This window comes from Frieseomelitta varia, unplaced genomic scaffold (genome assembly GCF_011392965.1).
Source record: "Frieseomelitta varia isolate USP_RPSP 00005682 unplaced genomic scaffold, Fvar_1.2 scaffold_520, whole genome shotgun sequence".
In the NCBI taxonomy this organism is placed as follows: Eukaryota; Metazoa; Arthropoda; class Insecta; order Hymenoptera; family Apidae; genus Frieseomelitta; species Frieseomelitta varia.
Genome location: NW_025110280.1, coordinates 258,169 through 285,785, shown reverse-complemented (window position 1 = coordinate 285,785; position 27,617 = coordinate 258,169). Strand labels below are relative to the sequence as shown.

Genomic DNA, 27,617 nt, shown 5'->3' with positions numbered 1-27,617 from the left:
AAAAAAAAAAAAGAAAGAAAACTCTGCGTTTCATCGAGCGTTCAGGCAGAAGTTGGGTGAATTTTTTTCACGTTGGACACGTCTAGGAAATTATTGACGAATTAACAAACGTAGGCGGGACTTACTTTCGCAGTGTATGGATAGATTATCATCGAGCCGTTTACGACAGACGTTGCAGAATTTTCGTCTATGATGTACCTGGTCGGACCAGCAGTGTGCAACCGGGTTCTGCAACAAATCAAAAAAAACGAAATTCTCGTTTCTCGTTTCTCAGCCATCGGAAAACGCATCTCGCTGGTATATTTACCCTCGAAGCTGCACTTTCTGCCCTTTCCCTTCTAACTTTCGCTTCGTTCAAAAACAACCATCGTAAAAATAATTGACCATTTAACGCTGGACGACCTTTTTCCTCTCATTTTTATTCACGATCATTTTACAGAAGGAGAGAGTAAAGAAAACAAAAGCGTGGCCAGTTGAAAGATCAAAAGTTTGTTCGAAATGAAGAGCACAAGGGGAGAAGCTAGTTTTCAGTTTTTTTCCTTTTTTTTTTTTAGCGGAGACAGTTTTAAAATTTTGATCGAGCAAAATACAAGTACGTACATTTCTATCGATCTCTTTGACTTCAATGTGTCATCTGACGATTTTACGAATTACAATTGTAATTGCAGGCGAAGAAAAAAAAAACATTAGCCGATAAGATAACGAAGTTTCATAGAAATCAAAGTTATAATTAAACTCGAACGAACATGTTTAATTCCAAAGTCAAATAAAACGACAACTTTTCATATTGATTTACAACTAAATTTCAAAACTTTGCGTGAAGAATCACTGCTGTCAGTTTAGAATTCTAAAAAAAAAAAAAAAAACGTTAAAATATTACAAATATTGCTCCTTAATGTGACTAGTGAAATATTATTACCCTCTGATCTTTGTTTTTACGAAACTTCGAATCTACGAGCTTCTATTTTAAAAGAAAAACTATTCATACATCTTTGAGCCTTCGTTGTATTCATCAAGGGCCATTATCGTAATTGGCTTTTCCAGTTTTCGCGAATAGAAGAAAGAAATCTAGTCGTGGTTCCGTGACATCTTCGAATACGATGGCGCTGCTGTGAATGGAAGGCTCGATAAGTTCACCTCCGTTCCGCGAACGGAACTTTCGACGCAGCCATGACACTATGCAACCGAGTATTCTCAGCAGCGCCGCAAATATAGGTCGCGGTGGAAGAATTCGCTCATCTCCGGTCGCACAAAAGGGGGCAAAAACAGAAACGGAGGGTATTCTTACCTTAATGAGACTTGCCGCGATGCTGGAGCAGGGAGAGACGACGGCCTTGAGACAGCGGTCGTGCACCACGAAGTTGCAAACTGTAACAAGAAGCAGATGAAATGGAGATCTCCGCCGTGTAATTTGATATAATCCCGGGGCAAGATGGGAATTGGCACCTCTCTTTTTCATTTATGTAAAACAAAGAGAAAGGCGGCACAACGGACACACTTTCCACCCCTGAGGGAAGAAATTGTGTCGGACGATAAAGATGGATCTGACAAAAACATCTTTTTGTATCTATTCTTGATGTGCGACATCGAATTTCGTGTAGTTCATTCATGTTTTTGGAGAGATTCAAATTCAGAGAGAATTATTCGACGCGTCGTTGGAAGCTATTTATAAAAATTGCCGGATGACAGTAACTATACCAAAATAGGATTAGATATTAAAATAGGACTGTGACATTTTCGTGATATTTCGGGGTGGCTAATAATACACACGACACGAAAGACAGACGAAACAAGCGTCATCAATTTACAATGGCTAATGTAAAACAAATAATTATAGTTTACTAGGATTTAAATCATTGGGCGACTGCCAATGCCTTGATACATTTTGAACAAAATACCATTCAATTCCAGCTTCAATGTATGCCCATTGTTTCAAATATAGTTTTATTGCGTACCATTGGAAATAGGATATTTCTAGGTTGTTATATAAAAGCACAAAGAGTCACTTATCATTTCTTTCGTCATTTCAAATATCATCTATCCAAAAGCAATGGGGAAAAAGAAATTTTTCTTTTTGTTTTCTACATTATTGACATCCATTGACAAATATCGAGAGCTTGAGTTTCAAATTTTCGACCAAAGTCTCGTGAAATTATATATATATATATACAATAAACGAGAGTCGTTTATAATTAGATCCAGAATTATGAAGTACGACAGTCGTTTAAACTTAGAGCGAAATAACGACTAGCAAAATTTGGACAAAACGAATCTGACCTATTGGTGAAACGCAAATCTGGCTCGTCGCCCACATGAGATTGATATCCATTACATAATTTCGCAAAGACAAATGTTCAAATATTACAAGAGTAATATTGACAGTACTCGATTTTCGCTTATCGTGGTGGAATTAATTTACATTGTACTTTACCGGCGATATCGAAATATTTCTTTGTTCCATCGAGTGTGTAACAAAGATGTAACAAAAGAGAATGGCATTCGTTGATTCAACAGCATCGTGAACGAAGAAAAAGATGAAAAAGTCAGTTTCACTCGTTCCCGAACCCTTGAATCAGAGCGTGAAATTCTGTAACACTTTTAAACCCCAACCGGATTAAACGCGTAATATATATTAGGCAGTTAAACGTCGATGAACAAAATTAGCAGGCCACCGCGTGGAAGCAAAATTGTAGAAGTAGAAACATCTCGTAGAAAATAGCGATGTCAATTTGAAGCCGCGTCGATGATATTTCATAAATAAAACGAAAAAGAACGCAGAAGAAATAAAAGCGTTAAACATAGAAAATAACAGAGCAGTCGATCTGAATGTGTATCAATTAACAAATTCTTCGTATGCTGTGACGACAATTATGATTTAATTCTCTTTCCTTTTTTCATTTTCCTATTTTTCTCTCTCTCTCTCTTTTCCTTCATTTAGAATGCAGGCGCAAATTTTTTTGGCGATCCTTATCGAACGTATATTCAAAATTTTCGCCGATAAGAACCGCGACGTTATTAAATTCACCAAGTTGGTTTTACTTTACCGTTATTTCTGACACGAGTATCGATTTATTGACTCTTAACATGTTATTTACGAACCCTTTGGTTTCCACTAATATTAATAGCAGATATGAGTTGCAAAACCTTTTAGAACACGTATCGAACCGCATCGATATTCCATTAAACGTACTATTACACGAAGCTGATCGGGGGGAAATGTAATTTTATAATAAGGACACGTTGCTTTGGCGAAATAGCGTGGCTACGTTATCGCTCAAGTTTGCAAATTGGCCGGACGTGTAGGAGAACGTTTCACGTTTTACGCTAAGGCAAATACTACATGTACATACGTGTTCAACGCGTGAGAGCGTATTATCAGTTACGAGAAAAAATTAAGAAGCAGAGGACAGATCTTATTTTATTTATCGGTAAAATCGATATCGATTGCAAAGAAGTGATTGCGATGTATCTATTAATAAGAATTTAATATTGAGAAAGAATTTAATATTCTATAATATTAGTCGCGCATTTATTAATTACTTTCGGATACCAACTGCAACTCTTATACTCCAAAGTCAACGTTTTCATTCAACTTTTATCCCCCGTTCAAGTTTTCAACAGTCAACTTTTCAACAGCAGCGTGTCTAGCGTCAATTTCGCAACTTTCTGCATCGAGGTTCTTAATGTTTCCACTCGGTTGCGAGGTTTACGATCTATTTGCTGCCTCCTCTCGACAATAACGAGCTTTCAAACGCATTCAGGAAGTGTGTTCAAACGCGCGAGACTTGGTCGAACGACGAGCAAGCGCGAACTTTTTGCTCCGCTCGTTATAAAATGATTACTCAAAGAGACAAGTACAACGTGATTGGTATTAGCGTTATTACACACTGTGACGTAATACGCAACTCTCTCGTACAAACGAATTGTTCCCCGTTTCCCTGATCGTTTTTCAACCCAAACGTGTTTCTCCGCGTCGCTAAACAAATCTGCCCTCCTCTCATTTCTCCTTTTTCTTTTTCTTTCTCTGAAATCCATTCTAAAGGCGGCCTAACGTACACCTTCGTCAACGTAAACTGCCAACATGTCGAGAGATCGTTGAATCTATTATTAGTGTAATAATTACACGCAATTCTCGTGAAAAAGGAGAAAGAAGAAGAAGAAAAAAAAAGAAAGAAAGAAGCGAAGTCTTCCCTTTCGGTGCCTCGCGCTGTGACGTGAATTCGAGTTATTTTTAAGTGGTCATCTCTTAATGCGAAGAACATTATCGCCTCGAAAACTCTAACGCGCCTGACGTAGACACGCGTGCGTGGCGGCACGAGCGAAAGCTCCTTGAAGATGAAATCCCATGGGCGTTTTTAAATAAACGTTGCCACAGCACGGTTCGATCCCGTTCGCTGGCCATCCCGTGGAACAGGTAAAGCGGCATAACGAGGTGTAACGCGTACACGAGAGGCTCCCGATGGCGTATATATACGCTATGTATTTCCGGTTTGCTAAAAATATAGCCAGCCTTGAAGACACGGCTTCTGTTATTCCACGGTTCTTTTTTTTTTCCTCCATTTTCTTTTTTTCTCCAAGTTTCTTCCTCTCTTCATAAATTTCTCCTTTACCGTGAACGCGAGGTGAACGACTATTAATAAGTTGAACGACATTGCCCCGAAATTCTCGAAAACCGATCCGGCATTTCGTTCTCCGAGAGAGAGATCGGCCGAGATGAGAAATAAATTTTTCGAACCGAGAGCCTCTCTCTCTCTTCCTCTCGGTTCGAAAATAACGAAAATTCATCCCGGCGAACGCTCGCCTTCGGTTCGCCGCCATTTTAATTCCGTCTATTTAAAGAAAAATCTATAAGTTAAAATACGCTATCTAATTACTAGGCTGCGGACGTTTGCGCACTTGTGGGAAATTCAAAGGTGCAAGAAACGCGCGCAACGTCCGACCTGATCAAATATAACCGAAGAAACACGTAACGACATTCAGCGGACGAGACGATTTTCTGTTCCCTGTCTTTGAAATGCTTCTGTATTTTTTTTATTTTTATTTCTTCATGCTGAATCTTTTGGCTTTTATTAGTAACACACAGACAGCAACTTGAAACGTATAATTGTATAAGTCTTTTATTAAGTTTGTACAAGTAACGAAAAAAAATCTTTGGCATACTATAGAGAAATGAAGAAAATAATTTAAATACTTTTTTAACGATCAGTTCTGAACATACACTTAACTTTCTTCACCACATAAAGCTCGATAGTCGACCAACCTTATTCTTCTCCATACACACACACACACATACGCGCTCATGCCAACCTCTCAATATATAAAGTACACTTAAGTATACCTAAAGTTTATATGTTATTTAAGTTATATATAATATAACCTAAAGTTTATATATTACTTTGTATATTATAATATAACTTATATATTATAAACTATATATTATAATATAACCTAAAGTTTATATATTACTTTATATATTATAATATAACTTAAAGTTTATATATTACTTTATATATTACTTAGGTTACATATAACAAAAGTAATATATAACCTAAGTAATATACAAAGTGTAGAAATGAATTACCATGTTATCCAACATTTTTTAAATCACCTGATTATTCTATTCGATTGGAACTTACGAAATTGTAAAACTCGATTCAATAATTACCAATCAAGTGAATTATTCTTCAGGCATAAATATTCTGAATCCAAGCGATTCGATCAATAGTAAATCATACAGAATCAATGCCAAAGTCTATGCGATCGATTAATCACCGGTGTTTTCTCACTGAAACGAGGAAAGCCAGATCGCGCCGCGTTTCTAAACAACGACCCCGAGGATCTATCGAGATCCGTGGAATCGTCGATCGATCGCGCCTGAAAATCCCGCGAAAGCTAAAATTAAGATATCGGAGTCAAAGTATGCCGATCATCGCGTATCGACCGTTTCTCTCGAGGAATCTTAACACGCTCGTGACCGGTAATTCTATCGATATCTTCAAAATTACGAAATTACCAGGTTCTTCTAATTCGACTCTCCTAATTGTTGTAATTTCGTCGAATTTCCTTTGTTGTAATTTTAGTCGACATTCGAGCACGTTCGAACATTCTATCCTTATCTAGCGTAATTCGATCAAAAGAGTTGGAACGTCGATCGAAACAGTCTTTGAGGGAAATCAAACTTTCTCGGATACGTTCCACTTGAAGATAAAAAACTGATGTATTTTTGCAATCAGCTAACAAACACGACACAGCATTTGTTTATGTGATTTGTATATCGAGTTTGAGCATTTCAAATTTTAAACGAATTTCTAACTTTCCCCTACCGTTTGAAAAAAATCTGACGTTTGCCAGTTGCAACGTGGACTCTTCGATTCTTTGTTTCCTCTGTCGGGATTGAGCTCGAACGTTCCAAGCGAAACAGAATTTCTGAAAGCGATCGTCGAGAAAGACGTTAATCGTTAAAACGAATTAAATTGTTGTTAAATCGGTTTCAGTTCAGTTCTGTTCAGGAATATAATACGAAAATCGTGTTACGCGACGAACTAGTTTTCGGTCTTCTTTTTTTTTTTCCGTGGAACGAAGCCACGTTTGATGTCCCGACGTGTATTCTAGGAAGCAAGAAAGCTCGATGGCGTTGGCGTTGCAACGTATCGAAGAGAAACACGTCGATATGCTTGCGCGTGTTCCAGATATTCCGGATCGACGGTTCCCCTAATCGCACAGCACAGTCCGCGCTGTGTCCAGTTTAAAAGCGGGCGTTCCTCATTGATTCCTGATCCCAACTTGGATCACACGTTCACTGGCTCTGTCTCTAATTGCCGCGGTAAAATCGACCACATTGCTCTCCGCTCTCTGCTCCACGATTTGCTTCACTTTGTTGTACTCATTCTCTTTGTTGATACGTTAAAATGCCTCGCGTTTGTACACGTTCCTCAGGATGAATGATGACTGTGAGTGTAAAGTGTTCGGTGCTTCGAGAATGCTCGTACAGCTTTTTGACACGTTCATTCCCGATCGAAACTTTCTTCACTTACATAAACCGCCTAAGCGAATAATTTTCTTTTCGCTTCTAAATAAATTTCAGTTCGTTTCAAAATCGTACACGCTGTTATGAAAATGTCGAGATTCAATTTGTCGATACGGTGAGATATTTTGTGATGCTCGATTGATCATTATCCCAAGCGAGTTTGATCGTTCATTCGTGTTTGAACTGAAGATGAATTAATGGAATTGCAACAGAGAGGGACAGAGATGTTTGATATTATCAAACTACCTTAATTCACAATGTTCTTAACTAACCTCCGAGAAACAAACAACCTGTATACGTTCCTGTAAAATCCCCCTAAATTCAACCTGAATTCTACTCGGAGCATTTACAAACTGCTACAGTCCATTTCATATCGTGCCTTCGTACGACGAAAATATAAAAACCGTGGACGCAGCAGACTCCCCAGGACTCGTGAATCGAGTTCGATTAAACGATACAAAGTGTCCGCGGATGCTTACCCTTTACGGGCCTGAACGAGCTCTTTCTCTCGTGCACGTCCCCGCGCCCCTCTCGGCTAACCCTCTCGTCTATTCCTTCCTCCTGCTCTCTCTCTCTCTCTCTCTCTCTCTCTCTCTCTCTCTCTCTCCAGAGTCTATCAGCTATCCCACACCATCCCCCACGATCAATGCTTATGAAAAGGCTCGATGCGCGCGCCCTCGCCTCGCTTCGTTCCAGCTCGATCGTCCCTCTCGGCCGACCGAGAGTTCTCCGCGGCAATTTTCATCGATCATCCCCCGAAAAAACAGAAAGAAAGTTGACTCCTGGCTCGATTGCTCGAACTCGTTGAATTCGAAGCGATTCGAGTATGCGGGATAAAGGATCGAGGAGATCTAGGCTAGGTCTAGGTTGTGGAGAATACGTGTACGCTTCTTCGCTCGGCCCCGTGCTGCAAGGGGTAAACAGGAGTGTGCGCAAATCGCGACGGGGTGGGAAATGTGGCGCCTCGTTATCGGACTACCAAAGATGGTGGGTTGCGCCAGCGGAGAATGTCTACGTGCACGAGGAAGCAATTATGGATTCTCTTACAGGGAATTCTCACGCGGAGGTGGATGCTCGGACGAGGGGGTGATCATTCGGGACAATTCGCAGGGGGGACGGAGGAGGAGGAGGGGCAGGGTTGAGATCGGTTGCATGGCTCCAACCCGTCGCGGATCTGGATGCTCGATAGTTATCAGAGGAGCTGAATGTCACTAGGAAACTAGGCCACGGGTTGAACATTTCCCAAGATCACGGAGTTGACGGTATTTCGATCGAACTCGATATTTTCGCCTAATCACGGTCATCGTCGGGGATGATCTCTCGTGTTTCGTGTGGAAAGAAGGAGAGATGTTACGCGCTTGCAACGTTGAAACAACGTTGCAGCGAGGACTGATTTAAAATAAATGTAACTTTTTGGTTGAATCTCTTGGAGATCTTGGAAGTTTGATTAAAGATCGGAAGATCGATCAAACAAGGAGAGAACGAGAAAATGTTCGATTCGAAAAAAGGTGCTTCTCTGCACAAACGTGCCACCCTCTGTACACACGCTGAATGGGCACTTGCCATTCATCATTCTTGGAGGTCAGCCAGCTTCAACTTTGCACGCCGACCAAGGTTTCGGAGCCCGTGAAAAGGCGGGACGAGCGTACTCTGCGGCGGCAACACGACGCGTATTCGATCTCTCGTTACCGAACGTGCTCGATATCGATCGGTCATTCTGCCTTGAAAAAAAAAGAAGAAGAAAAAAAAAACGTGCCCCGCATTCTCGCGTACCGAGACTCGCAAACTTAATTTTGAAAATGAAACCTATCCCTACAGTCCGACAGTATCCTCTTTAAACTTCCCCAAAAAATCACTACTTCCCGTTTGACCTACTGCTCGAGACCTCGAGCTCGAGAGCTCGACGCACAAGATTCAAGCACTTGTAAGATGCTCGATTCGAAATTCGTAGATCGATGCGCGAGTCTAAGCCAATTCGGGCGAACCGAGAACAACAGTAGACCCGTTTGAAAGATGATTTCTCTCTCTCTCTCTCTCTCTCTCTCTCTCTCTCTCGTTTAATTCTACAGAATTTCGCCTGTATTATCCGCGTATTACGTACGAGAGGAAAGATAAAGGAGCGATAAACAAGGACGAGGGAGAGCGAGGGATGGGTCTCGAGCTCACCTTCGCAGATGTACCCCTGCTGTATGAGGCCCCACAGCATGTCGGTGCAGCTATGGCAGTACGTCGGCTTGTGAAACGTCTTCTTGCTGAAGCTGTGCCCGTGGCTGGCTGGAGTCTCAGCCGAGACCGACGCCATGTTCCCCGTTCCGCCGCGGCACCGCTCACGCCAGATTTTCACCGTGAAGCTACACAGGGCGCGCCGCGCGTCGATGACAACATAATTACACGGCAGCCACTATGTGATCTCGAAACCGTACGCGTACATAATTGCGTTGCTGCAGCTGCACCCGCTGCTGGCTGCTCGGGTCCCTCGTGACGTACCGTCGTCCTCGTCGTCGCGTAACGTGCCTAACGCGCATTATTCTCCAAGCTGCGCCCCCAGGACCGACCGACTGACCGGCACGGCACCGTACGCGACACCGAGATTGCGTTTGATTGTACACCGACAGTCAGCAGTCACCACTGTTTCGCGGCTGACCATCACCGTCATCGGTCGCTGCTACTGCTACCGCCTCCGCCTCCGCCGGGAGCTTCACTCGCGGTACGACGACGATGCGGGTGTCGCGTTCGCGCATCCGAGCCACCGAGCGGGCGCCGAGTGGTCGCACTGACATCAGCCCCTTCGTCACCACCGCCGTCCAGTGACGGAATCATGCACAGGCCAGCTGGGGCCCTCCGTCGGGGAGCCCCCTTTTATCGGGGTACCCTTTTTTCCCGTTTTTCCTTTTTTCGTTCCTCCTACTTCACTTTATGTTTCTTTTTTTTTTTATTTTTTTTTTTCTTTTCTTTTCTTATCAACAGATTTTTATCCTCTTCTCGATAAACCACACACCACCGTCCTTCCTTTCCTCTTCTTCCTTCCTTTTCTTCCAAGATTTTTCGACGCGACCAAGTATCTCGTCTCACATCAAGTCAACACAAACGACCCCTTCTCGTGAACGACGATGCGATCCTCAACGTCCTAACTGGCTTCATGACGAGTCCCCACGAGTACGAGTCGGCAAAATTCGAGTCACATTTTCGACGATGCTCGGCGCGACCTATCGGGAGAAGACTAGGGCACTGGGTAACGATGGTCCGGCGTTATCGGGTCCGTAAGCAACGTCGGGATGGCGCCGCTCCACCCCACTTGTACCTTCTTCCCGATAGACACGGAGCCCGGAGGAGCAGCTACGCTTCCTCCGTTTCCGTTCTCGTCGTCCAACACGCCATTGGCCGAGATATCGACTCTCTCGACGATGCACGCGAACAAAAGCAGAACCGAGGAACGGCTTCGATCGGGCCGTGGCAGCGGAACAACGGTCGGTTAGAACGTACCACAGACAGTTAACAGGCAGCCAGTTAGCACGGGTTTTCGAGGCCGCCTCGACTCGCCTCGACGACGTCAAACCGACGTTCAGCCGTCGACGCTGCTCTGCTCGCGCGCCGACGCGGCTCTGCAGCCTTCCTCTCGCGCAACGCGATTACGTTTCATGCGTGCATCGGCCATTCCGTCCTACGAATCGCTCCAGGCACGCAGCTCCTCTTCTTCCGTTTTGTTTTTCTTCCTCGTACTGCTCTCGCGGCCTCTCTGCAAATGTTCGTAAGAAACTTTAGGGAGGAGGGACGGATAAGCTGGAGAGTCTACGGATGGATGGATGGTAATTTCTTTTAGGAACCTTGTTCATTTCTTTTTTCTTTTTTTTGCATCAACGTTGACTCGTAAAAGGAGATTCGGGTGATCTTCTGTTCTCTGTAGCAGGACTTTCTTCAGCTAGAGTTTTCAATTCTGATGAGAGTATACACGATTAATGCTGTGATTTGGACTTTTCGCCGAGAAGGTAACAGAATGGCAATTGATGGGAATAGAATAATTTCTGAAATGTGAATAGATAAATGTATCCGAGTAAGTTTCAAGCTTGACTCTGACTGTTACGTTTCATCCTGTATGGAAAATAGTCTACAATTTTTTATTAAAAATAAAAATGACTACTGTAATTGTAAAGTGACCTTTGCTGTTCTGAACTTTAGAGATTGCACGATTAATTATCGATTCGTATAAAAATCTGTCGAGTTAGCAAAACACGAAGCAGAAATCAATATGATTGGCAAAAGTAAATGTATATATACCTCGTAGCATGTTTCACTGATTTTGTCCCAATATTGATTTGATTGGACGTAGATGTGCGTATGTATAGTCGAAATTCGTAGAACCCAAAAGGGGATAATCCTATACAAGGTCCAAAATAAGTACCAATTGGCAGAATAAATCGAGATAATATTTCAATTTGAAAATTAATCGAGTTAACATTTAATTAATACCTTGCGTGAACAAATTTCGCTGCGAATATTTTCGACGGCCTCAAATTTCTTTAGAGAAAGTCTTTCTGTATCCTCTTTGAAAACTTCGATTCGAATAATTTTTTTCAGCCTCCGGTTCGTGCCAAAGAACGAACGTAAAGTTTTAAAAGATGAAAGTGTCGAAAAATTCTTCCGAGTCTTCTTTGAAATATTCTTCAAAAATTTTTTGAAACTTTAAAGACTTCAAATCTGTTAAGCAGCAATCACTGTATTCGTGGCAATTGATAACGTGTACCAAAATTTTTGATTTCATACCACTTACTAAGGATATTTCAAAATAGAGGAGACACACGCGATACACAGGTATTCTCCGTTTCTTGTCAACTCGTTTACGATTAAAATTAACGTTTTCTATCCCGCATCTTCTGAATAATGCAACATTGTTATTTGCGACATTATTGTCACCTATCATCGACTCGCTGTTGCGTGAATCCTTGAAATACGTGGCCGACAATGCACACCGCGAACATCGATGATGAAAATCTCGACAGCCGCGGCGTGTATGGGATTTTTCAATGCCGGAACTGGCTGAGGAAACGCATTCGCTTGTTCACGTTGTGCTCGTTCCCTTCATACACGGCGGCTTCGCACAGCGCGTTCATGCAGCAACTTTAGTTTAGAAAATTAAATAAACAGGACAGTCGAATCCAGATTAATCATCCGCACACGTGGGATGGATATTATGCTGTTAAACAGAAACTTCGAAAAATGTTATTACAGAGACGAGAGACTTCTTTTTCATAAAGTAGATTGATAAAATTCGTTTCATAGAAATGCAATTCTCTCTCGAACGATGGAATTGTCGAAACGATTTTATAAATCAATAAAACAATATTAATAATTTCGAAGAATACTTACAAATGTCCTGGGGATTTATATTATTTCATATGGTTAGGAGAAGCTATCGGGATGGAAAGTGAATATTTTTACATCACATACTTTATTATTATGGACGGAGCACAAAGCATCGTCTTTATACTTATCGTAAATACATATGTTCATACAGTTTAACATTGTTCTGAGAATTTTGCTTAATGGTATTTTAATCCTGTGGTGTACCACGAATTCTAATAATTCTGCACTTAATCCCTAATTTTGATTTCTCGTTATACGAAATACAACTGTTATTACTATCGAAGAGAAGTTTCTCTGCTGCTGCGCTGCGTACGTGTAACCACATTAAATCGACAAAGAATTTCACGAACATTGTTTTATAATAATACATATACGTATATAATAAAAATACTCATAACGATGTGGATGACAATGCAATCATATCGATTTACACGCGCCATCGTTTATTAAATACTTAAAAACACAAAAAATAGTCGAAGTACTTTACCTAAACATAGCCATTTCTCTCGTGTTACTTAACAACTATGCTACATTCTGTTTGGTGGAATTATATGCACGTAATGTAAAATAAAATAAACATGGAAATGAAATTTCTAGGCAATATGTCCATTCGTCTGAGATTAATATTATTATTCCCACGCGAGGGAAATCAATAGAACCCGTCTAGAGAATATATTTTCCGTCTTAAAATTAATTCTATTTCTCAGCCAAATCGAAATCAATATTTTCATCGCGTTTTTTTCATCTATTTCTCTTCCGCACAATCAATAAACATCATATACCCATATTGCCCAGCTACGTTAAATGAAACCGAACGTTCTCATAAATCTTTCATTCCTCAAATCTGACAATTAACATTCAAGTAAAAAAAAAAAACTTAATCAATGTCAAGAAAAAATATCATTCATTTTCTGACAAAAAATGCTAGAAATTCGCAAAACGTGGACAGAAAAGAAGAGAAGATTGAAATAAACCAGTTTAAAAACGATGTGATTCATAGACATGTGCACCGCAATACGTTTCGACTTATCTATGTCTAATTGTAAGATAAACTATAGAAAACAGATAAATTGCAAGTATATAGTTTTTAGATATGTGCTCTCTCTCTCTCTCTCTCTCTCTCTTCTTTATTAGCTTACATCAATACCATAAACGAACAATTCAACAAACAGTGCTTAAACTTATTGTCTTTATGCAAATTCTCAAAGTGCTCGTGATCGTTTTTTCAACTGGTGGACATTTTCAAAATTGATAAACTATGATTTCTAGTAACAATAAAAACTTGCGTGTCTCGGGATTTTCGCTTCCGTTTAAACGTCTTTCTCGCTCTTTCATTTGAAACGTACAGTAACGAACAAAGATATTCACACAGGCTAGGCTTTTTTCTTTTTTTGTAAAATCCTGTATAAGTTCGTAAAATTTACGCTCGGTCTCCTTTTTTTCTTTAAAGTAATTTTCAAATCTAAAATATTTTAATTACTGCAAAATCGAAAGAAGAGTCGAGTCTAAAGCTATGTCTTCTCTCGTCCTTAATGGATGAAAACACACAAATCGATATCAGAGAGATCTCTCCAACTCCTGTACTTTTTGCAATTCTGTTAATTAAAATATAGCTTTGTGTAACTGTTAAAAATGTCTTATGTTTTAAAAACGTTAGGACAAAGAATCGTTTTTTTCAAATTAGGACAAAGAATTTTTTTTCAAACATTTTAAAAAAATAAGCTAGTCTGTGTCGACACTTTTATTCGTCATGGTGTACCATGCCAGAACGAGAATCAGCGATAAAACTACGCGTAAAACCATTTCGTTAACACGATAGTGATGATTAAACAGGAACATGAATACTTTTCTATCGTCAAATGCACCGAAAAATATTACAAGATGACACTTCGCTGAAATAGATATCTTTGTCAGTCAACTAGTCTGCAGGATGACTGATTTTAATTTACAGGTTTGTCTGAAAAAGTACGCAGAGCTGAATTCGGTGAATTTTTAAAGATTATTTTCTTTCATTTCTTTTCGTAATGTAAAAAAAGTTTATAGAAGAAATTTATCATAAATATACAGTGGCGTAATTTTAATAGAGACAAATTAAATGAGATGAAATTCAACGATCGATGAATGAAAAGTATACAATTCTGTTTGAATAATCTCTGACTGAGTAAATAATTAATAAAACGCGTTTCATTTCCAAATTTTGAAATGATATTGGATTCGTAATAATGTACACACCTTTCTATCTTTTTCAAATGCTTAGTCCAGAGAGAGATGACAATTTTCCTTCAGAAAATTTTTATTTCAGTTTTACTTAACAAATTTGTGCCATAAGATTAACGCGTGAAATTTTACTTTATACGATATACAATCCTAAAAATCCATTTTATCCCTATCAACATGGCGCACTTTTTGCAATAATTTCATTTAAACATTAAAATAAGTCATCCTGTACAAAGCAAATGATAAATTTGCGCAATCGTTTGGAAAAATTGTATTTCTCCGTTTTTTCGCTTATAGTTAATCAATTCAACAAAATTTTAGGAAGTTTTATAGCATATCCAAGTTAAATTCGTAAAATTTGAAAAAAATGATCATTTTGTAATCATGGAATTTTTTTTTCTATAGCTTTTACAATCATTGGCAGAAATTTCGAAACTGTCCTTATATCTATTTTCTTTAATTTCAATTTACAGTTTCTTCAAGTTATTCTCTAAACTTTTATAAATATTCTTTTGAATTTATTAAAAATTCCTATCCAAGCAATAGAAGTAACGAAGTGAAGGAACAGTCTCTTCGTTAGATTTATTCTGCAGGTAAAACTTTAGATGTAAGTACTAACTAAATACTTGTAATGTTCTTCATGTATAATTTTCAGTAAATAAATAAAAAATGTGAACAGCTGAAACTTTTACCGTTGCCGTTAACTTAAATAACAAACGAATATATATAATTAATCTGGATATACTGTGTAATTCTTATACAATTATAAGTAGCAAAATCGAATATTCAACGATTAATTATAACAAGCAAAATTTCTTCATTTAGCGATAACGATTAATGAAAAATTGACAACATGCGTATGTAATTATCTCGTCATATTTTAACGATAACAGAATTTCTATTGATTTTCTTCTATCTATATTCAATGTGTTCAAATTCTGCGTGACTTTTATTTAAGAGAAAAATAATTATTTTTAAATATATAACTATAAATTTTTTAGAAGAAGTTTTTTTTCTTTTAAAAGCAATGCACTTTTGATGTAATGAAATATTTTCTGAAATATCAGATATTTGAAATATTCATATAAAATGACTTCTGATGATATTCTCATTATATACTTTTTTTATGAAAATCTTTAACTTTAACTTTTTTACTTGAACGATGGAGTTGCTGTTGAGCGGTATGCTTAAAAATAATAGTCAAACATATTGACTATTATTTATGCGACAAACATAACAATGTCACTATCAGTTAAAGACTGATAAAGCACGACATTTTTAAATGCTTATATGTACCTCAATTCAAAAAAATAAATGCAAAGAATTTTTATAAGCACCTCGCGAACGATATATTAATACATGTATAACGACAATATTATTGAATATTCACTAATTATTTAACCCTTTATGTGTTGATTATAAGAAGAAATTATTTATGTAACAAGTTCTGTTTATAAGTCAAATATAATTTGGATTAAATTATGTTTTCCCCGTTAATTATAAATGAAACTGGTCCTAAACGAAAAAAATTCGTATATACGAATAGTATATACGAAAAAATGGTATATATTTTTACTGAAATATTAATCAAAATAAAAAAATATAAAATATTAATCTCATGTATTAAAAAATAAATTTTTAATTCCCTTTATATGGAATATTAAAAATAAAAGAAAAAAATATATACCCTTCACAAAAAAAAAAAAAAAACATAAAGAGTTAAATAATATGTCAATCAGGAAAAACAAGTACATACATATATCTGTATAATAAGTAGTATAGTACTGCTAGTATTTTAATAAAGAGAAACAATTTGTCTGGTTTTCAACATGTATAGAATACTGACTACATTTCACTGAATTTTCAAACAGTAATTACGTTTTCGGTATAATTATGCTTTAGTTTACAACAAAAAGCTTAATTTCAATTTATTAATAACCCCACAGTACTCTTAAATCTAATTGATAAACAATTTCATTGTAAATAAAATTCTGGAATGTTGAAGCAGTGTTGTAAGAATACACCACTTACATTAAGCTGGATATATTGTTTAGAAAGTATTATCCCAGACCATGGTCCTCAAAGAAACCTTGTGGTGTCTCCTCCTGAAACATATGAATAGTATTATTAAATTAAAGATTCATATAAAAAGCATATCTAAAGATATGAAGAGGGATCAATTTCTTTGATGCTGCACATTATCATATAATGCAAATATACAGTAATGAAAATATATAAACAAACACGTACCTAGTTTGTAATTAAGTAATCTCCTTGATGCAGCTTCAAATGGTGAACTGAACCCTTTTCATATAACTGAGTATATACTTGTATGGATACACAAAGCTGCACAAAGCACATGTTCATTTATTGCTTCGTTTAAAATGCTTAAGTACCAATCAAAGAAATGTCTGCATTGCATGCTGCATACAGAATGTTTGTATTTATAGTCAAGTGTATATATTGTAAGTTTGATAAAGTTTAACAAAAGACCTTTTTAACAAAGAGTGAATAAATAAAAATTCTAATGATATTTTTATTTTATACACGAATAATGAAAGATATATACTATTAAAACCTGTAAGGGTAAATACATAATGGGTTAACAATAAATACATAATGGGTTAATTACATGGAAAAGGTAGTATATAATTTTGTATACAATTGTGTAAAAATTGCTTTGTATACATTTATTATGGGTATTATTATATACTGTGTTAAAGTTATTATAATATTAAAAATTGACACTTGTTTATGTATATACACATGTACACATATAAAAGTGATACTTTCAAACATTCATCTCTAATTAAATACTAAAATAAATATTTTCAAGTAGATAAATATAATATACTATACATTTTAGAGAAAAACTTCTTATGCAGTTAAAAAATTATGTAAACATTATACCTAAACATTTCTTTCTTTTGTGTTTACACATACAGAAATAATGGTTTTCTAAATGTGCATAATTTTATTGCCATAGTACGAGACTTACTATATTAACTCCTATTATCTGCTCAATGATAAAATGAAGCAATCTCGTAATTAGTAAGAATTTCTATAATGTGTATATATATGATATATGTATATCTCTATCATGTATATATAATACACATAAACTACATGAATGTACTATTAAATCTATCTGTGTTATACTACTCGCCTATAAAAAAATATACTAATGTTCAAATACTAAATTTGTAAGGGTTGTAAATGGTACGCAAAAAATTGATGCTCAATAACTATAGAAAAAGTAGAGATGTATGATGACATCATGCAGCGGATGAGTCTGCTCCGGATCTTGATTCACGTGGGCTGACAGATTGGCCATGGAGGGCATGCAAGAACGCAGCACCTACAAAAGCCCTATCTCCCGCAGGGCACCTTCCACAGCTTCATCCTTCCACAAACAAACAAATATTCTAACTAATCTTTAGTGTATTTCTAGATATGTCCTTAGTAATGGAACAATAATCTTGAGCTGAATCTTATTAATAAAATTTATGTTACAAAAATATATTATAATAAGAATAATATGACATAAAATTAAATTTATTTTATATATTATATATTATAAAAAGCGATATATATTATAAAATTTTCTGAAAACAAAAAGACGAATTAAAACTTTATTATCTGGTTTTGTTTAATACTTAAATGAAATGAAATCGATAAAATTAATAATACAATGTTGATTTATTATGGTTTACTGCAATTTTTATATTAAATGTCTTTTGTTTTTTTATTCAATTCAGTATTGAAAATGTCTTTTTATAGTATAATGAAAATATAAAATTTTTCTCATTAAGTACAAGTTTATTAAAGTTACTGATTTTTTATTACTATATTTGATGGTATTAATGCAGAAATTCTAATTAAAAATTTAAACACAATCTTCCAATCCGAAAAGTTTCATAATACAATTGAGCTAATAAATAAAAAATTTGATAATATTACCATAAAAATTTCTGCTAATAAATCACAAAATATAATATTTATTTTGTGTAATAATCAGAGTGGTATTCCAAATTAAATACATATTATAACAATATACAAACATAACATAACATATCCTTTATATGTGTAGAAATAGTTACGACACATTGTAAACTGTAGTTAAAGAATCTATCACTAACATTAAACTGTTTGATATTTGAACAAAATATAATTAAGAAAAATTACCTTATATATATCTACGAATGAATAAATCCATTAATTTTTTGTTGTTCTTACAGTATAATAACTTATTAACTTATTAAAATAAGATAAATAAATATTACAAATCTATAAAACGAAACTCTAAAGAAATAATAAACATACAAGCATACTTTCGCATTGTAGGAACTTATCATGAATACCATTTAAGGTATCATATCTATCACAATCAATATCATTACAACATAAAATTGAACATAATTGACCATAATTAATATTTATTACAATTTAGAAATACATACATTTCAATAATTACTTATGGACAACAGCATTTCTATAGCATCATATCTTTTAAAAACAATTTTTATAAAAAGAAAATGATTAAATTATGCTACTTTTATCAAAATAAAAAAAAAACTTAATATTATTTAATATTTATTTCGTTATCATTATGTTATGTTATTCAATTCATGCATAGAACCAAAATATAAATAATACAATACTAGTACTTATGCAAGTATTTGAAAGATTATTTTAAACAAATAAAATAATATAAGTTAGATATAAAATTAAAAACATTTTTTAATTATTTTTTACAGCTTTTTATAACATTTTAAAATGGAGACATGTAATTTTTATTATAAATTATATTACATTTCTTGCAAAACTTACTGTAGACTAGAAACAATGATTGTAAGGATGGAAATAGTTTGTATAAATATATGAAAGTAATCTTCAAAATTTCATAAAATACAAATTACTGGAGCTATTGGTTTAAAAATGTTAATTTTTTTTTGTTTTGACATTTAACATCTTAATTGGCAGTATCTTAAAAGATATTCTAAAAATTTGACACATTATCTTAATATTAAGATACTTTACAGGATTCCTGTTTAAAAAAAACTTATTGTATATATAAACCAAATTTTAGATGAAGCCATTTATTCACTTATTTAATTTCTGCAAAAAAAAGTTACTATGGAAAATTTTCATTCTAAATTTTTTATGTTTAAAGAAATAATTATATTTCTACATTTATGAAATGTCAAATATGAAATATATAACTAAAATATAAATTAATTTTTCATAAAATATTGCTGATCTATAGGAGCAAGCTAAGTATTTTTCTCTAAATATCTAATAAATTTTTAAAACATCAAAATGAAAAGATAATTTTTATTATAATAATATTATGCCTTATTAATAATACTTTATTTTAATAATACTTTAAGTTAATTATATTATTATATAATTGAAAAATATTTCATAATTAATATAACATTTGCAAAATGACATTCATTCTTATACAAAATACTAACTATTTTTTCTTATGTAGTTCTATTGATTTACTTCAGTATTATAAAGGAACATTTGAACCAGAAACAATATCATATTACTACTAATTTTGTGGAATATGTCACAATAATGAACACAATGTTTGATATTAAAATATGGCAATAATTCTTTATACATTTCATTTTATCACTATAGATATGCTGTTGGATACATTATGAATAAGAATTCATAACATGTGTAAGCCCACTTATATTAAAGAGAGGATAAGCGTATAAGCATACTATGCACATAGCATTAGCTATAAAAAAATAAAAAGTTATAACAGTTTTAAATACAAAATATATCTATATTCATTTATGCGTAATGTTTTACTTAATATTACTGAAAAAAAATGAGCAGACATTTTTTTATGTTTTCCTGATTATTATATATATATAACTACGATTATTTTATGACACATATTGAAAAGATATGAATCACATTTATGATTCATAACAATAAAGAATATTCTTCATGACTGCATATACATATTAATAGAATTTATAATACAGATTTTCAAACCAAACATATAACAATAATTACATACAACATACATTAAATATTAATAAAAACTTTAAGTACTTTGTAATAAACTACATAAAAGAACAGAACTATTTGCAGATTAGAAAAATATATAATATATATAGCACATGAAACATATGGAAATATATCAAATCAAATAAAGAACAACACATGGATATTTGAAATAAAAAGAATTACATTCCATCATGCAATTTAGATATTACACTGTTAATAAACATTAAAATATCATGATAACCCAGTTTTCCAGACAGTAAAATAATGTGGTAATTGCTTTCACGTAAAAGAATATTATATAATATAGTAATAAGACTCATGTTTTTCTAATATATACATTATTGTTTCGAATTTATTAAGTATTATTAAGTATTTAATACTTGTGGTATATTAAGTAATACTTTATTAAATGTTATTGTAAACTACTCTATGAGCATTTAAAAGTAAATGCGAATTGTATATATGTAAGTATTAATATGTAATTATTACTAATTTTTACATTAAAAAAAAGGAACTGTACACATATGTGTAATAATATAATACTAACAATTAAACTTAAATATCACCACATTATTTTACTCAGAATAAACAGGCTACAAACATGCTCCACATTTATATCAGTCAAGAGGTTTTAATATTTTGTATATACCTCTTAATCAATATGAAATTTGATTATTTTCGTAAGAATGTTACACACCAACTATTGATGGTTAAATATATTAGAAGAGTTGTTTTAAATGAATTTCCAAATACCAATATAATAATGGAAATTATAAAAATATAACAAAGCTTGTAAAAATATTATTAACCTTCTTATAAACAAAGGTCAAAAAGATGACAACATATATATATTAAAACAACTCTATAATATTACTAGAAAGTAACAGAGAAAAATTATAATATCGTTAAAAAGGACAAGTCACAACTCAATGGGTACATCCCCATAACTAACCTCCTGTAGTAAATCCTGAGCTGCAATGGCTTTTAAAACATTTTTTTTGCTAGTCTCTTGAATTTCTCCACCAACCAATAATTCGTCTAAGATGAAATATGCTTTCTCAAAGTTGAAAATTATATCTAACTCACAAACCTAGTAACATATTTGAAATAACATTAAAACTTTAATCTTTGTTATTGCATAAAATAAAGTAAAGTAAAAATGTCACTTTATATACAAATTCTCATACTAAAATACAATGCTTCTGTGCTAATAATCTTATAGACTATATTGTTAATAAATATAGAAAAGTACAAAAATGAATTTTGAATAAATTCAAAAATTTAATTTAACTTCATTTTATTATGAATAAATAATATTTTTATTATGAATAAATAATTAAGTTCATACTTACACTTCCGAAGTATTTATCTAACAGTTCAACATAACGATGTATAATTTCCAATGTTAATAATTCATTATCGTTTTGTTCTATTGCACAACAAAAATATAAACTGGCGTATCTATGAAACAACATAATACACTGTAGAATAATTTGTTCGTTCAATTTGTTACGGACAAAATAAAATTTTTATTAACTTTAACAAAAGTTTGTTATGCTTCAATTACATGTAATTGTCATATACCTTTTATAGACAACCTTAACGTCTTTCCATTCTAAGAAACTGGACATTTTTGGCTTTCGTGCTAATATTGTAGTAATTAATTCTCGTGTAATTTTTTTCTTCAATTTATCAGGATGAGCCACATACCATTTTTGTAAACGTAATTTTCCTTGACGACTGAATAGTAACATGAATTGCATCTGAAAGATTCAAGCATTTTTTGTGTAATTTCAATATTATTCAAAATGCCATCAACAAACATTATTCACTTTCGTTAGTATAAAGATAAAAATAGTAACTATTTACCATCTTTAAATATGTTCTTTTCAATAACTACAAATGTATTCACAGCACTTTTCGATAAATCACAATACAAAAAAGTCTATTCTAATTTTGGTATGTATAGTTCATGTACGTTTGATCACAAGTTTTTGATAGATGGCGCTTATGTTAACAAAGGAAATACGTCATATGCAATTTGAATTTATTAAGAAAACACATTATATGCAAAACTTTTATTTGGCAATTGACGTATAAATTAAAATCATATCATATAAATAGAGCAAAAAGTAATATGTATACTGTATATGTACTTTTGTACTATATGTTACTTTTGTAATATATGTGTAGTAATATATTATCAATGAAGTAATTAGAATAATTTTAATATTGTAACAATTACACAGTGAATATTAGTTAATAGTATATTTTATTTACACAAGACTTATAATAATACGTTGATTAAATAAATATCTAATGTACAAATTTTTAATATAATTTATTATATTTAATATATACTTTATAAAATATATATTATATTAAAATGCATTATATTTACATTTAAATATCATAATTTCTATGTCGAATACAATTTGAAATTAAGGAGACAAATAAATAATTGAAAAATTAATAAATAAAAGTAATGTAAATTATAAACATAATTACATCGTATAATTTTTTTATTTACCAAACATTACATTATATGAAATCGTATTTATTTCTTCACTAAATTCCATAATCGACTTTTTATATAGCTTATGCGTCTCTCAATTTTATCTTCTAAACCAAATTGTTGGTAAGGTATGATCAATACCTTATAATTTTTACATTTTAGCAAATGACTATACAATTTAATTATTCCTTGATAGTCTGAATTTCCTAGGCACATGTCATAATAATCAACTACTATTATACCTATCCTGAAAATTATACATATCCTATAGCTTATGATTCTTACATCTATTATTACACTGTAATCTCAATTTTTTCAGACTTACTTAATAAAATCTTCATTTTTACCACTGTTTTCACTGTTTACATTAACAAAATTAAATTTGTTATCCATACGTATTTCAGCATCTATAATGATATTTAGGTATAATATAGTATGCTACTAGGTATATATTACTATAATATTACTAAGTATAGTATAATATATTACTTTTTAACGAAAATACATTATGAACAATATTTTTAGATACCTAAGAGAAATCCCATGTTGGTATTTACATTCATGTTGAAACAAGATGTAGATGGCAACATGTTTTTTAGTGTAACTTCAAGTGCATTAATGTATGCCATCTTTTGTTTGGAACGTTTGGGTACATCATTGGATATTGTTTCATTATTAAGTAAAGGTCCTAAATGTATTTATTAAAATATATATAAATTATTTTATATCTTCTCAAATGCTAGATATACCTTATATCTTACCAGAATAATCTGCGAGTGCATATTGTACATATCCATTGATATTCAATAATTTTAACTTATAGGATAATTTTTTGCTTTCATCTAGAATATGAAATATTAACTTATCATCAATATAAAATAAATGCTTCATTCTAGTCATGAATACTAACCCAAAAGATTTATTTTTGACACAAAATTTTCATTTAATACATATTCAGCATGTATGTTTTCCATTATTTTAAATATGGCAAAGGACCATATAAGATTTAATCTGGTCTGCGAGTTAAACTTATCCAATGTATGATATGGAATATATTTCTAAGTATAAGATTATAATTATAAATCCCTTTTGATTGAATTAATTTAATGAATATATTATTAATTTAAATAAACTTAAACTTTCTTATGTAACGTACCTGTATAATTTTATTTACAGATTCAGAACTATAACCTAATGATGCAAATGACTGTAAAATACTTGCAATTTGTTCAATACTATATTTATTTTTGAAATTAATAATTTCATCACATATTTGATTTAAAAATATATTGTTTTTATATCTGACAAATGCCAAAGATTTTACTATAGATACTACTCTTGCTGCCTTTACATCATTTCCATTTTTAAAAAGATCTATACAAATTTTTTTAAGTAATCTCTAAAATAAAACATAATTACACAGAAAACATATTTCTTTCTTTCTTAATTATTAATTTTCATTTCAAAATAAATGTTATTTTCTTACCTCATCAGAGTAACATAAAGTGCTCATACTGTATAACAAATTTGAACTTGCTCCTACAGATAATTTCTCATGATATTCAATAATATTTTGAAAGAAATAATTTAAAAGTTTTACATTTCTCTTGCCCACTTGTGCTAATTTATATACTTCCTATGTCAATACAAATATAAATATACATATATATTTAAAATAAAATTTTAAGAAATTATTTTGTTTCTTTACCACAATCATTGCAGACGTTGAGAGATCACGATATTTATTAGTATCATCATCTTTAGGATCTTCAGATTTTATTTTGTCAACTTCTGTTAACGTTATTTGACTTTGTGCAGAAATTTCATTGCTTTTGATACTTAAATTACTTTTATTATTTGCATTTACCCAAGTTGTAATGGTTTTAAGGGCTTTCACAATATCATTTTCGGACATGTAAGATGTTTTCATAATTTCTAATATTTCATGTAAATTTTGTGTTTCTTTAATTTTGGTATTAATCACTGGTTGTAACTTCAAATCATTACACAACTTTGTTTTTAATTCATTGAATATTGTATGCTGTTTATCATTTATTATAGTATTTGCTGCTATGTTTTTTATCTGATCTTCAACCTTAAAAAATTAATTTTTACTTATTAGTAAAATATAACATTGTTTGAATCTATTATAGATTGAAAAATATCAAATAAGTGTGTAATTTTGAATATTTTTATTCAAAAACATGAAATTTTACCTTTACAGCAATTTTAGATTCAGTGGCTACTGCAGTTGCATTTATAGTTAATGATGCATTTAATCGCCATAAAAATCGAGGAGTAAATCTGGTTACTATTGTATACACTGTTGTATTAAATTGCATTTTGTGATTCTGTAATATTAATTTATATAATTGTGAAAAATATAAACACTAACATAGATTACATATATCATCACATTACCTATTAATTTTATTAAAAATTTTTTATTAGCAAAATGTAATATAATACTTATTTTATTTACAATAAAATAACTTAAAAGAATATTAAAATTATTTTACTATACTTTTTAAATTGTACAAGTTCTCAAATTTCCCATTATAAGGTTAAGTTCTAGTCCACCATAGTTTCAACCATTGATAAAAGAATTTCACTATAGTGCCAAATCTCGTTTGTATGTTCAAGGACAAAAAAAATACAATAAGATAATACACATATTATATAACTTAATATTATTGGTTAATTACATTTTTCTTACCTCCGTATGATTAAAAAGAATTTATTTACAAATTCAGATCTGTTATTTTTAAAGAACACAATAGAGAAGAGTCATATATTTATTTATAAATAAATATCAAGTAAATTAATTTAGAAAATTAATTTTGTATATATTATTTGAGAAGGTGTTATAAGTCATTAAAAATCATTATATTTCTCCCTAACATTATTTGGCAACTAATTTTTTAATATTATTTGATTTAATTATTTATAAAAAGCACGAATTTAATAATTATTTGTAAATTATTAGTAACTGATAATTATTATTAAAAAATTTTTATATAACACTTTTGTAAGATATATTGAGATAATGTAGTATGTATCTCATCTATAATAAAATGTACTGTTTTATCATTGAATTGTATGAAATTCTAACCTATTTCATCTATATAATTTGTTATGTGAAGTCTGTAATTTCGTTATGCAAATTTTGTATACTGTGAATTCAATCCTCTATAGTTCTTTTTCTTTGAATTAAATAATCTGCTGCCTCTTTTTATATTAAATTGCAATACCTGCAAATTTATTAGGATAAGTTTCAATTAGATATTTAGAATTACATTACCATATGTGTTTTTAGTTTATTTTAACATAATTATATCGTCAATGTGAGAATGCATAGCTTTTTCTTTGCTGTGTACTATATGTAATCGTTATTTACTTGTGTTATATTGTATTAGAATAGGTTAGAAAGCATTTAATATATTTGAATTTTTTACTAGCCCATTCGCGCCAATTACTATTAGTACATAATTACGAATACAATATTATATTTTGTATAATATCAATTAAAATTTTATTAAAATTAAAACATTAAGTAATTTAGTGAGACATAATATTAAGTTCTATTTTACTTTTCTACATTTTAACTTATTTTTTCATATATAATTTAAAGACAATGAGAAGTATACAATATAAAAATAAAAAAAGAAGCATATATATGTATTAATATTCGTAATTGTGATAAATTATAAAAATAATGTAAAATATAATACAGAGAAATTAATGATTGTACTTAAATACAATAGATTTTAATATTTTTTTTCAAATTTTTTGAATTTTAAAGACATTTAATTTACTAAATTTACTAAAATAAAATTAAAATAATTTTAGAGCAATTGTGACACTTATAGCACATTAAATATTTTAATATGCATTAAAAATTTTTTATTCGCAAGACAGATTGTAAGAGAGTTTTATTTATAATTAAATTATAAAAGATTCTTTTATTTAATTTAAGAAAAAGTCCTCCCTATTGATGTTAAGTTAATATCACTTATATATTTTTGCAGAAACTAAAAGCACAAGAAACAGTTGTAATAAAAATTATATATAGAAAATATGTCATTTTATTCGCTCTTTTACTAACATATTATAGGTGAAGGTGCGACAGTTGAATGGTACCTATATTGATTCATTCCTAATCGCAAAGGACCGCACCCAACACAAACATTATTATCAATCTTCACATTTGTATTAAAGAACGTAATTGCGCTACCGTATTATCGTAATAATTAGCGAAATAATTTAATAAATTAATTCAGGCAGTACTCTATTTTATTAATTAACCATTACTACGTCCATCACTTGCAATTTTTTGTCTGAGGTTGATGGTGGTATATGTATATAATGTTCGATGACGATGACGTTTGACATTAAACGTGCATTATACAAATTAATATTAGATAGTTTAAGAGTTTTTAAGAAATGCTCACACCTCTGAATGACAAA

At 32.1% G+C, this 27,617-nt stretch overlaps 3 protein-coding genes across 7 annotated transcripts; all 3 read right to left on the bottom strand.

Annotated features, from left to right (window-relative positions):
- Positions 1-75: 75 nt before the first annotated feature.
- Positions 76-10,616, bottom strand: LOC122533344 (diacylglycerol kinase theta-like). Its single transcript, XM_043662967.1, has 3 exons — positions 9,194-10,616; positions 1,289-1,368; positions 76-228 (listed from the first exon to the last, which is right to left on the bottom strand). Exons 1-3 carry the CDS (start codon positions 9,327-9,329, stop codon positions 91-93), a joined length of 354 nt encoding a protein of 117 aa, XP_043518902.1. The 5' UTR covers positions 9,330-10,616; the 3' UTR covers positions 76-90.
- Positions 10,617-12,452: 1,836 nt separating this feature from the next.
- LOC122533342 (AP-1 complex subunit sigma-2) lies at positions 12,453-22,641 on the bottom strand. Of its 3 annotated transcripts, XM_043662964.1 has the most exons (6): positions 22,505-22,641; positions 22,220-22,398; positions 21,988-22,096; positions 21,588-21,725; positions 16,856-16,951; positions 12,453-16,710 (listed from the first exon to the last, which is right to left on the bottom strand). In XM_043662964.1, exons 1-5 carry the CDS (start codon positions 22,505-22,507, stop codon positions 16,856-16,858), a joined length of 525 nt encoding a protein of 174 aa, XP_043518899.1. In that variant the 5' UTR covers positions 22,508-22,641; the 3' UTR covers positions 12,453-16,710. The 3 variants fall into 3 exon arrangements, with proteins under 3 accessions (XP_043518899.1, XP_043518901.1, XP_043518900.1); XM_043662966.1 differs by lacking the exon at positions 16,856-16,951 and having other exon boundaries at positions 22,505-22,633; XM_043662965.1 differs by lacking the exons at positions 12,453-16,710; positions 16,856-16,951 and adding an exon at positions 17,275-18,008 and having other exon boundaries at positions 22,505-22,631.
- A 498-nt stretch (positions 22,642-23,139) lies between these two features.
- On the bottom strand, positions 23,140-25,902 carry LOC122533341 (FAST kinase domain-containing protein 4). 3 transcript variants are annotated; one of them, XM_043662963.1, is made up of 10 exons: positions 25,867-25,902; positions 25,367-25,501; positions 24,859-25,245; positions 24,637-24,786; positions 24,307-24,549; positions 24,061-24,208; positions 23,912-23,992; positions 23,680-23,838; positions 23,476-23,557; positions 23,140-23,397 (listed from the first exon to the last, which is right to left on the bottom strand). In XM_043662963.1, the coding sequence occupies exons 2-10, from the start codon at positions 25,490-25,492 to the stop codon at positions 23,193-23,195; spliced, it is 1,581 nt and encodes a 526-aa protein (XP_043518898.1). In that variant the 5' UTR covers positions 25,493-25,501; positions 25,867-25,902; the 3' UTR covers positions 23,140-23,192. The 3 variants fall into 3 exon arrangements, with proteins under 3 accessions (XP_043518898.1, XP_043518897.1, XP_043518896.1); XM_043662962.1 differs by lacking the exon at positions 25,867-25,902 and adding an exon at positions 25,572-25,790; XM_043662961.1 differs by lacking the exon at positions 25,867-25,902 and adding an exon at positions 25,675-25,790.
- Positions 25,903-27,617: the final 1,715 nt, after the last annotated feature.

Bases quoted from the DNA above. Each gene is read 5' to 3' on its own strand.
- LOC122533344 (XM_043662967.1), bottom strand. From the start codon at position 9,329: ATGGCGTCGGTCTCGGCTGAGACTCCAGCCAGCCACGGGCACAGCTTC. The intron at 1,369-9,193 runs GTGAGCTCGAGA...TTCTTGTTACAG, and splicing joins GCAGGGGTACATCTGCGAAG to TTTGCAACTTCGTGGTGCAC. The intron at 229-1,288 runs GTAAGAATACCC...GATTTGTTGCAG, and splicing joins TCGCGGCAAGTCTCATTAAG to AACCCGGTTGCACACTGCTG.
- LOC122533342 (XM_043662964.1), bottom strand. The intron at 21,726-21,987 runs GTAAGTATGAAC...ATATGTTACTAG, and splicing joins TAGATAAATACTTCGGAAGT to GTTTGTGAGTTAGATATAAT. The intron at 16,952-21,587 runs GTTAGTTATGGG...TGCTTTGTGCAG, and splicing joins CTCAGGATTTACTACAGGAG to CTTTGTGTATCCATACAAGT.
- LOC122533341 (XM_043662963.1), bottom strand. From the start codon at position 25,492: ATGCAATTTAATACAACAGTGTATACAATAGTAACCAGATTTACTCCT. The intron at 24,209-24,306 runs GTACGTTACATA...TCTTATACTTAG, and splicing joins CTGTAAATAAAATTATACAG to AAATATATTCCATATCATAC. The intron at 23,398-23,475 runs GTAAGTCTGAAA...TATAATTTTCAG, and splicing joins AAAAATGAAGATTTTATTAA to GATAGGTATAATAGTAGTTG.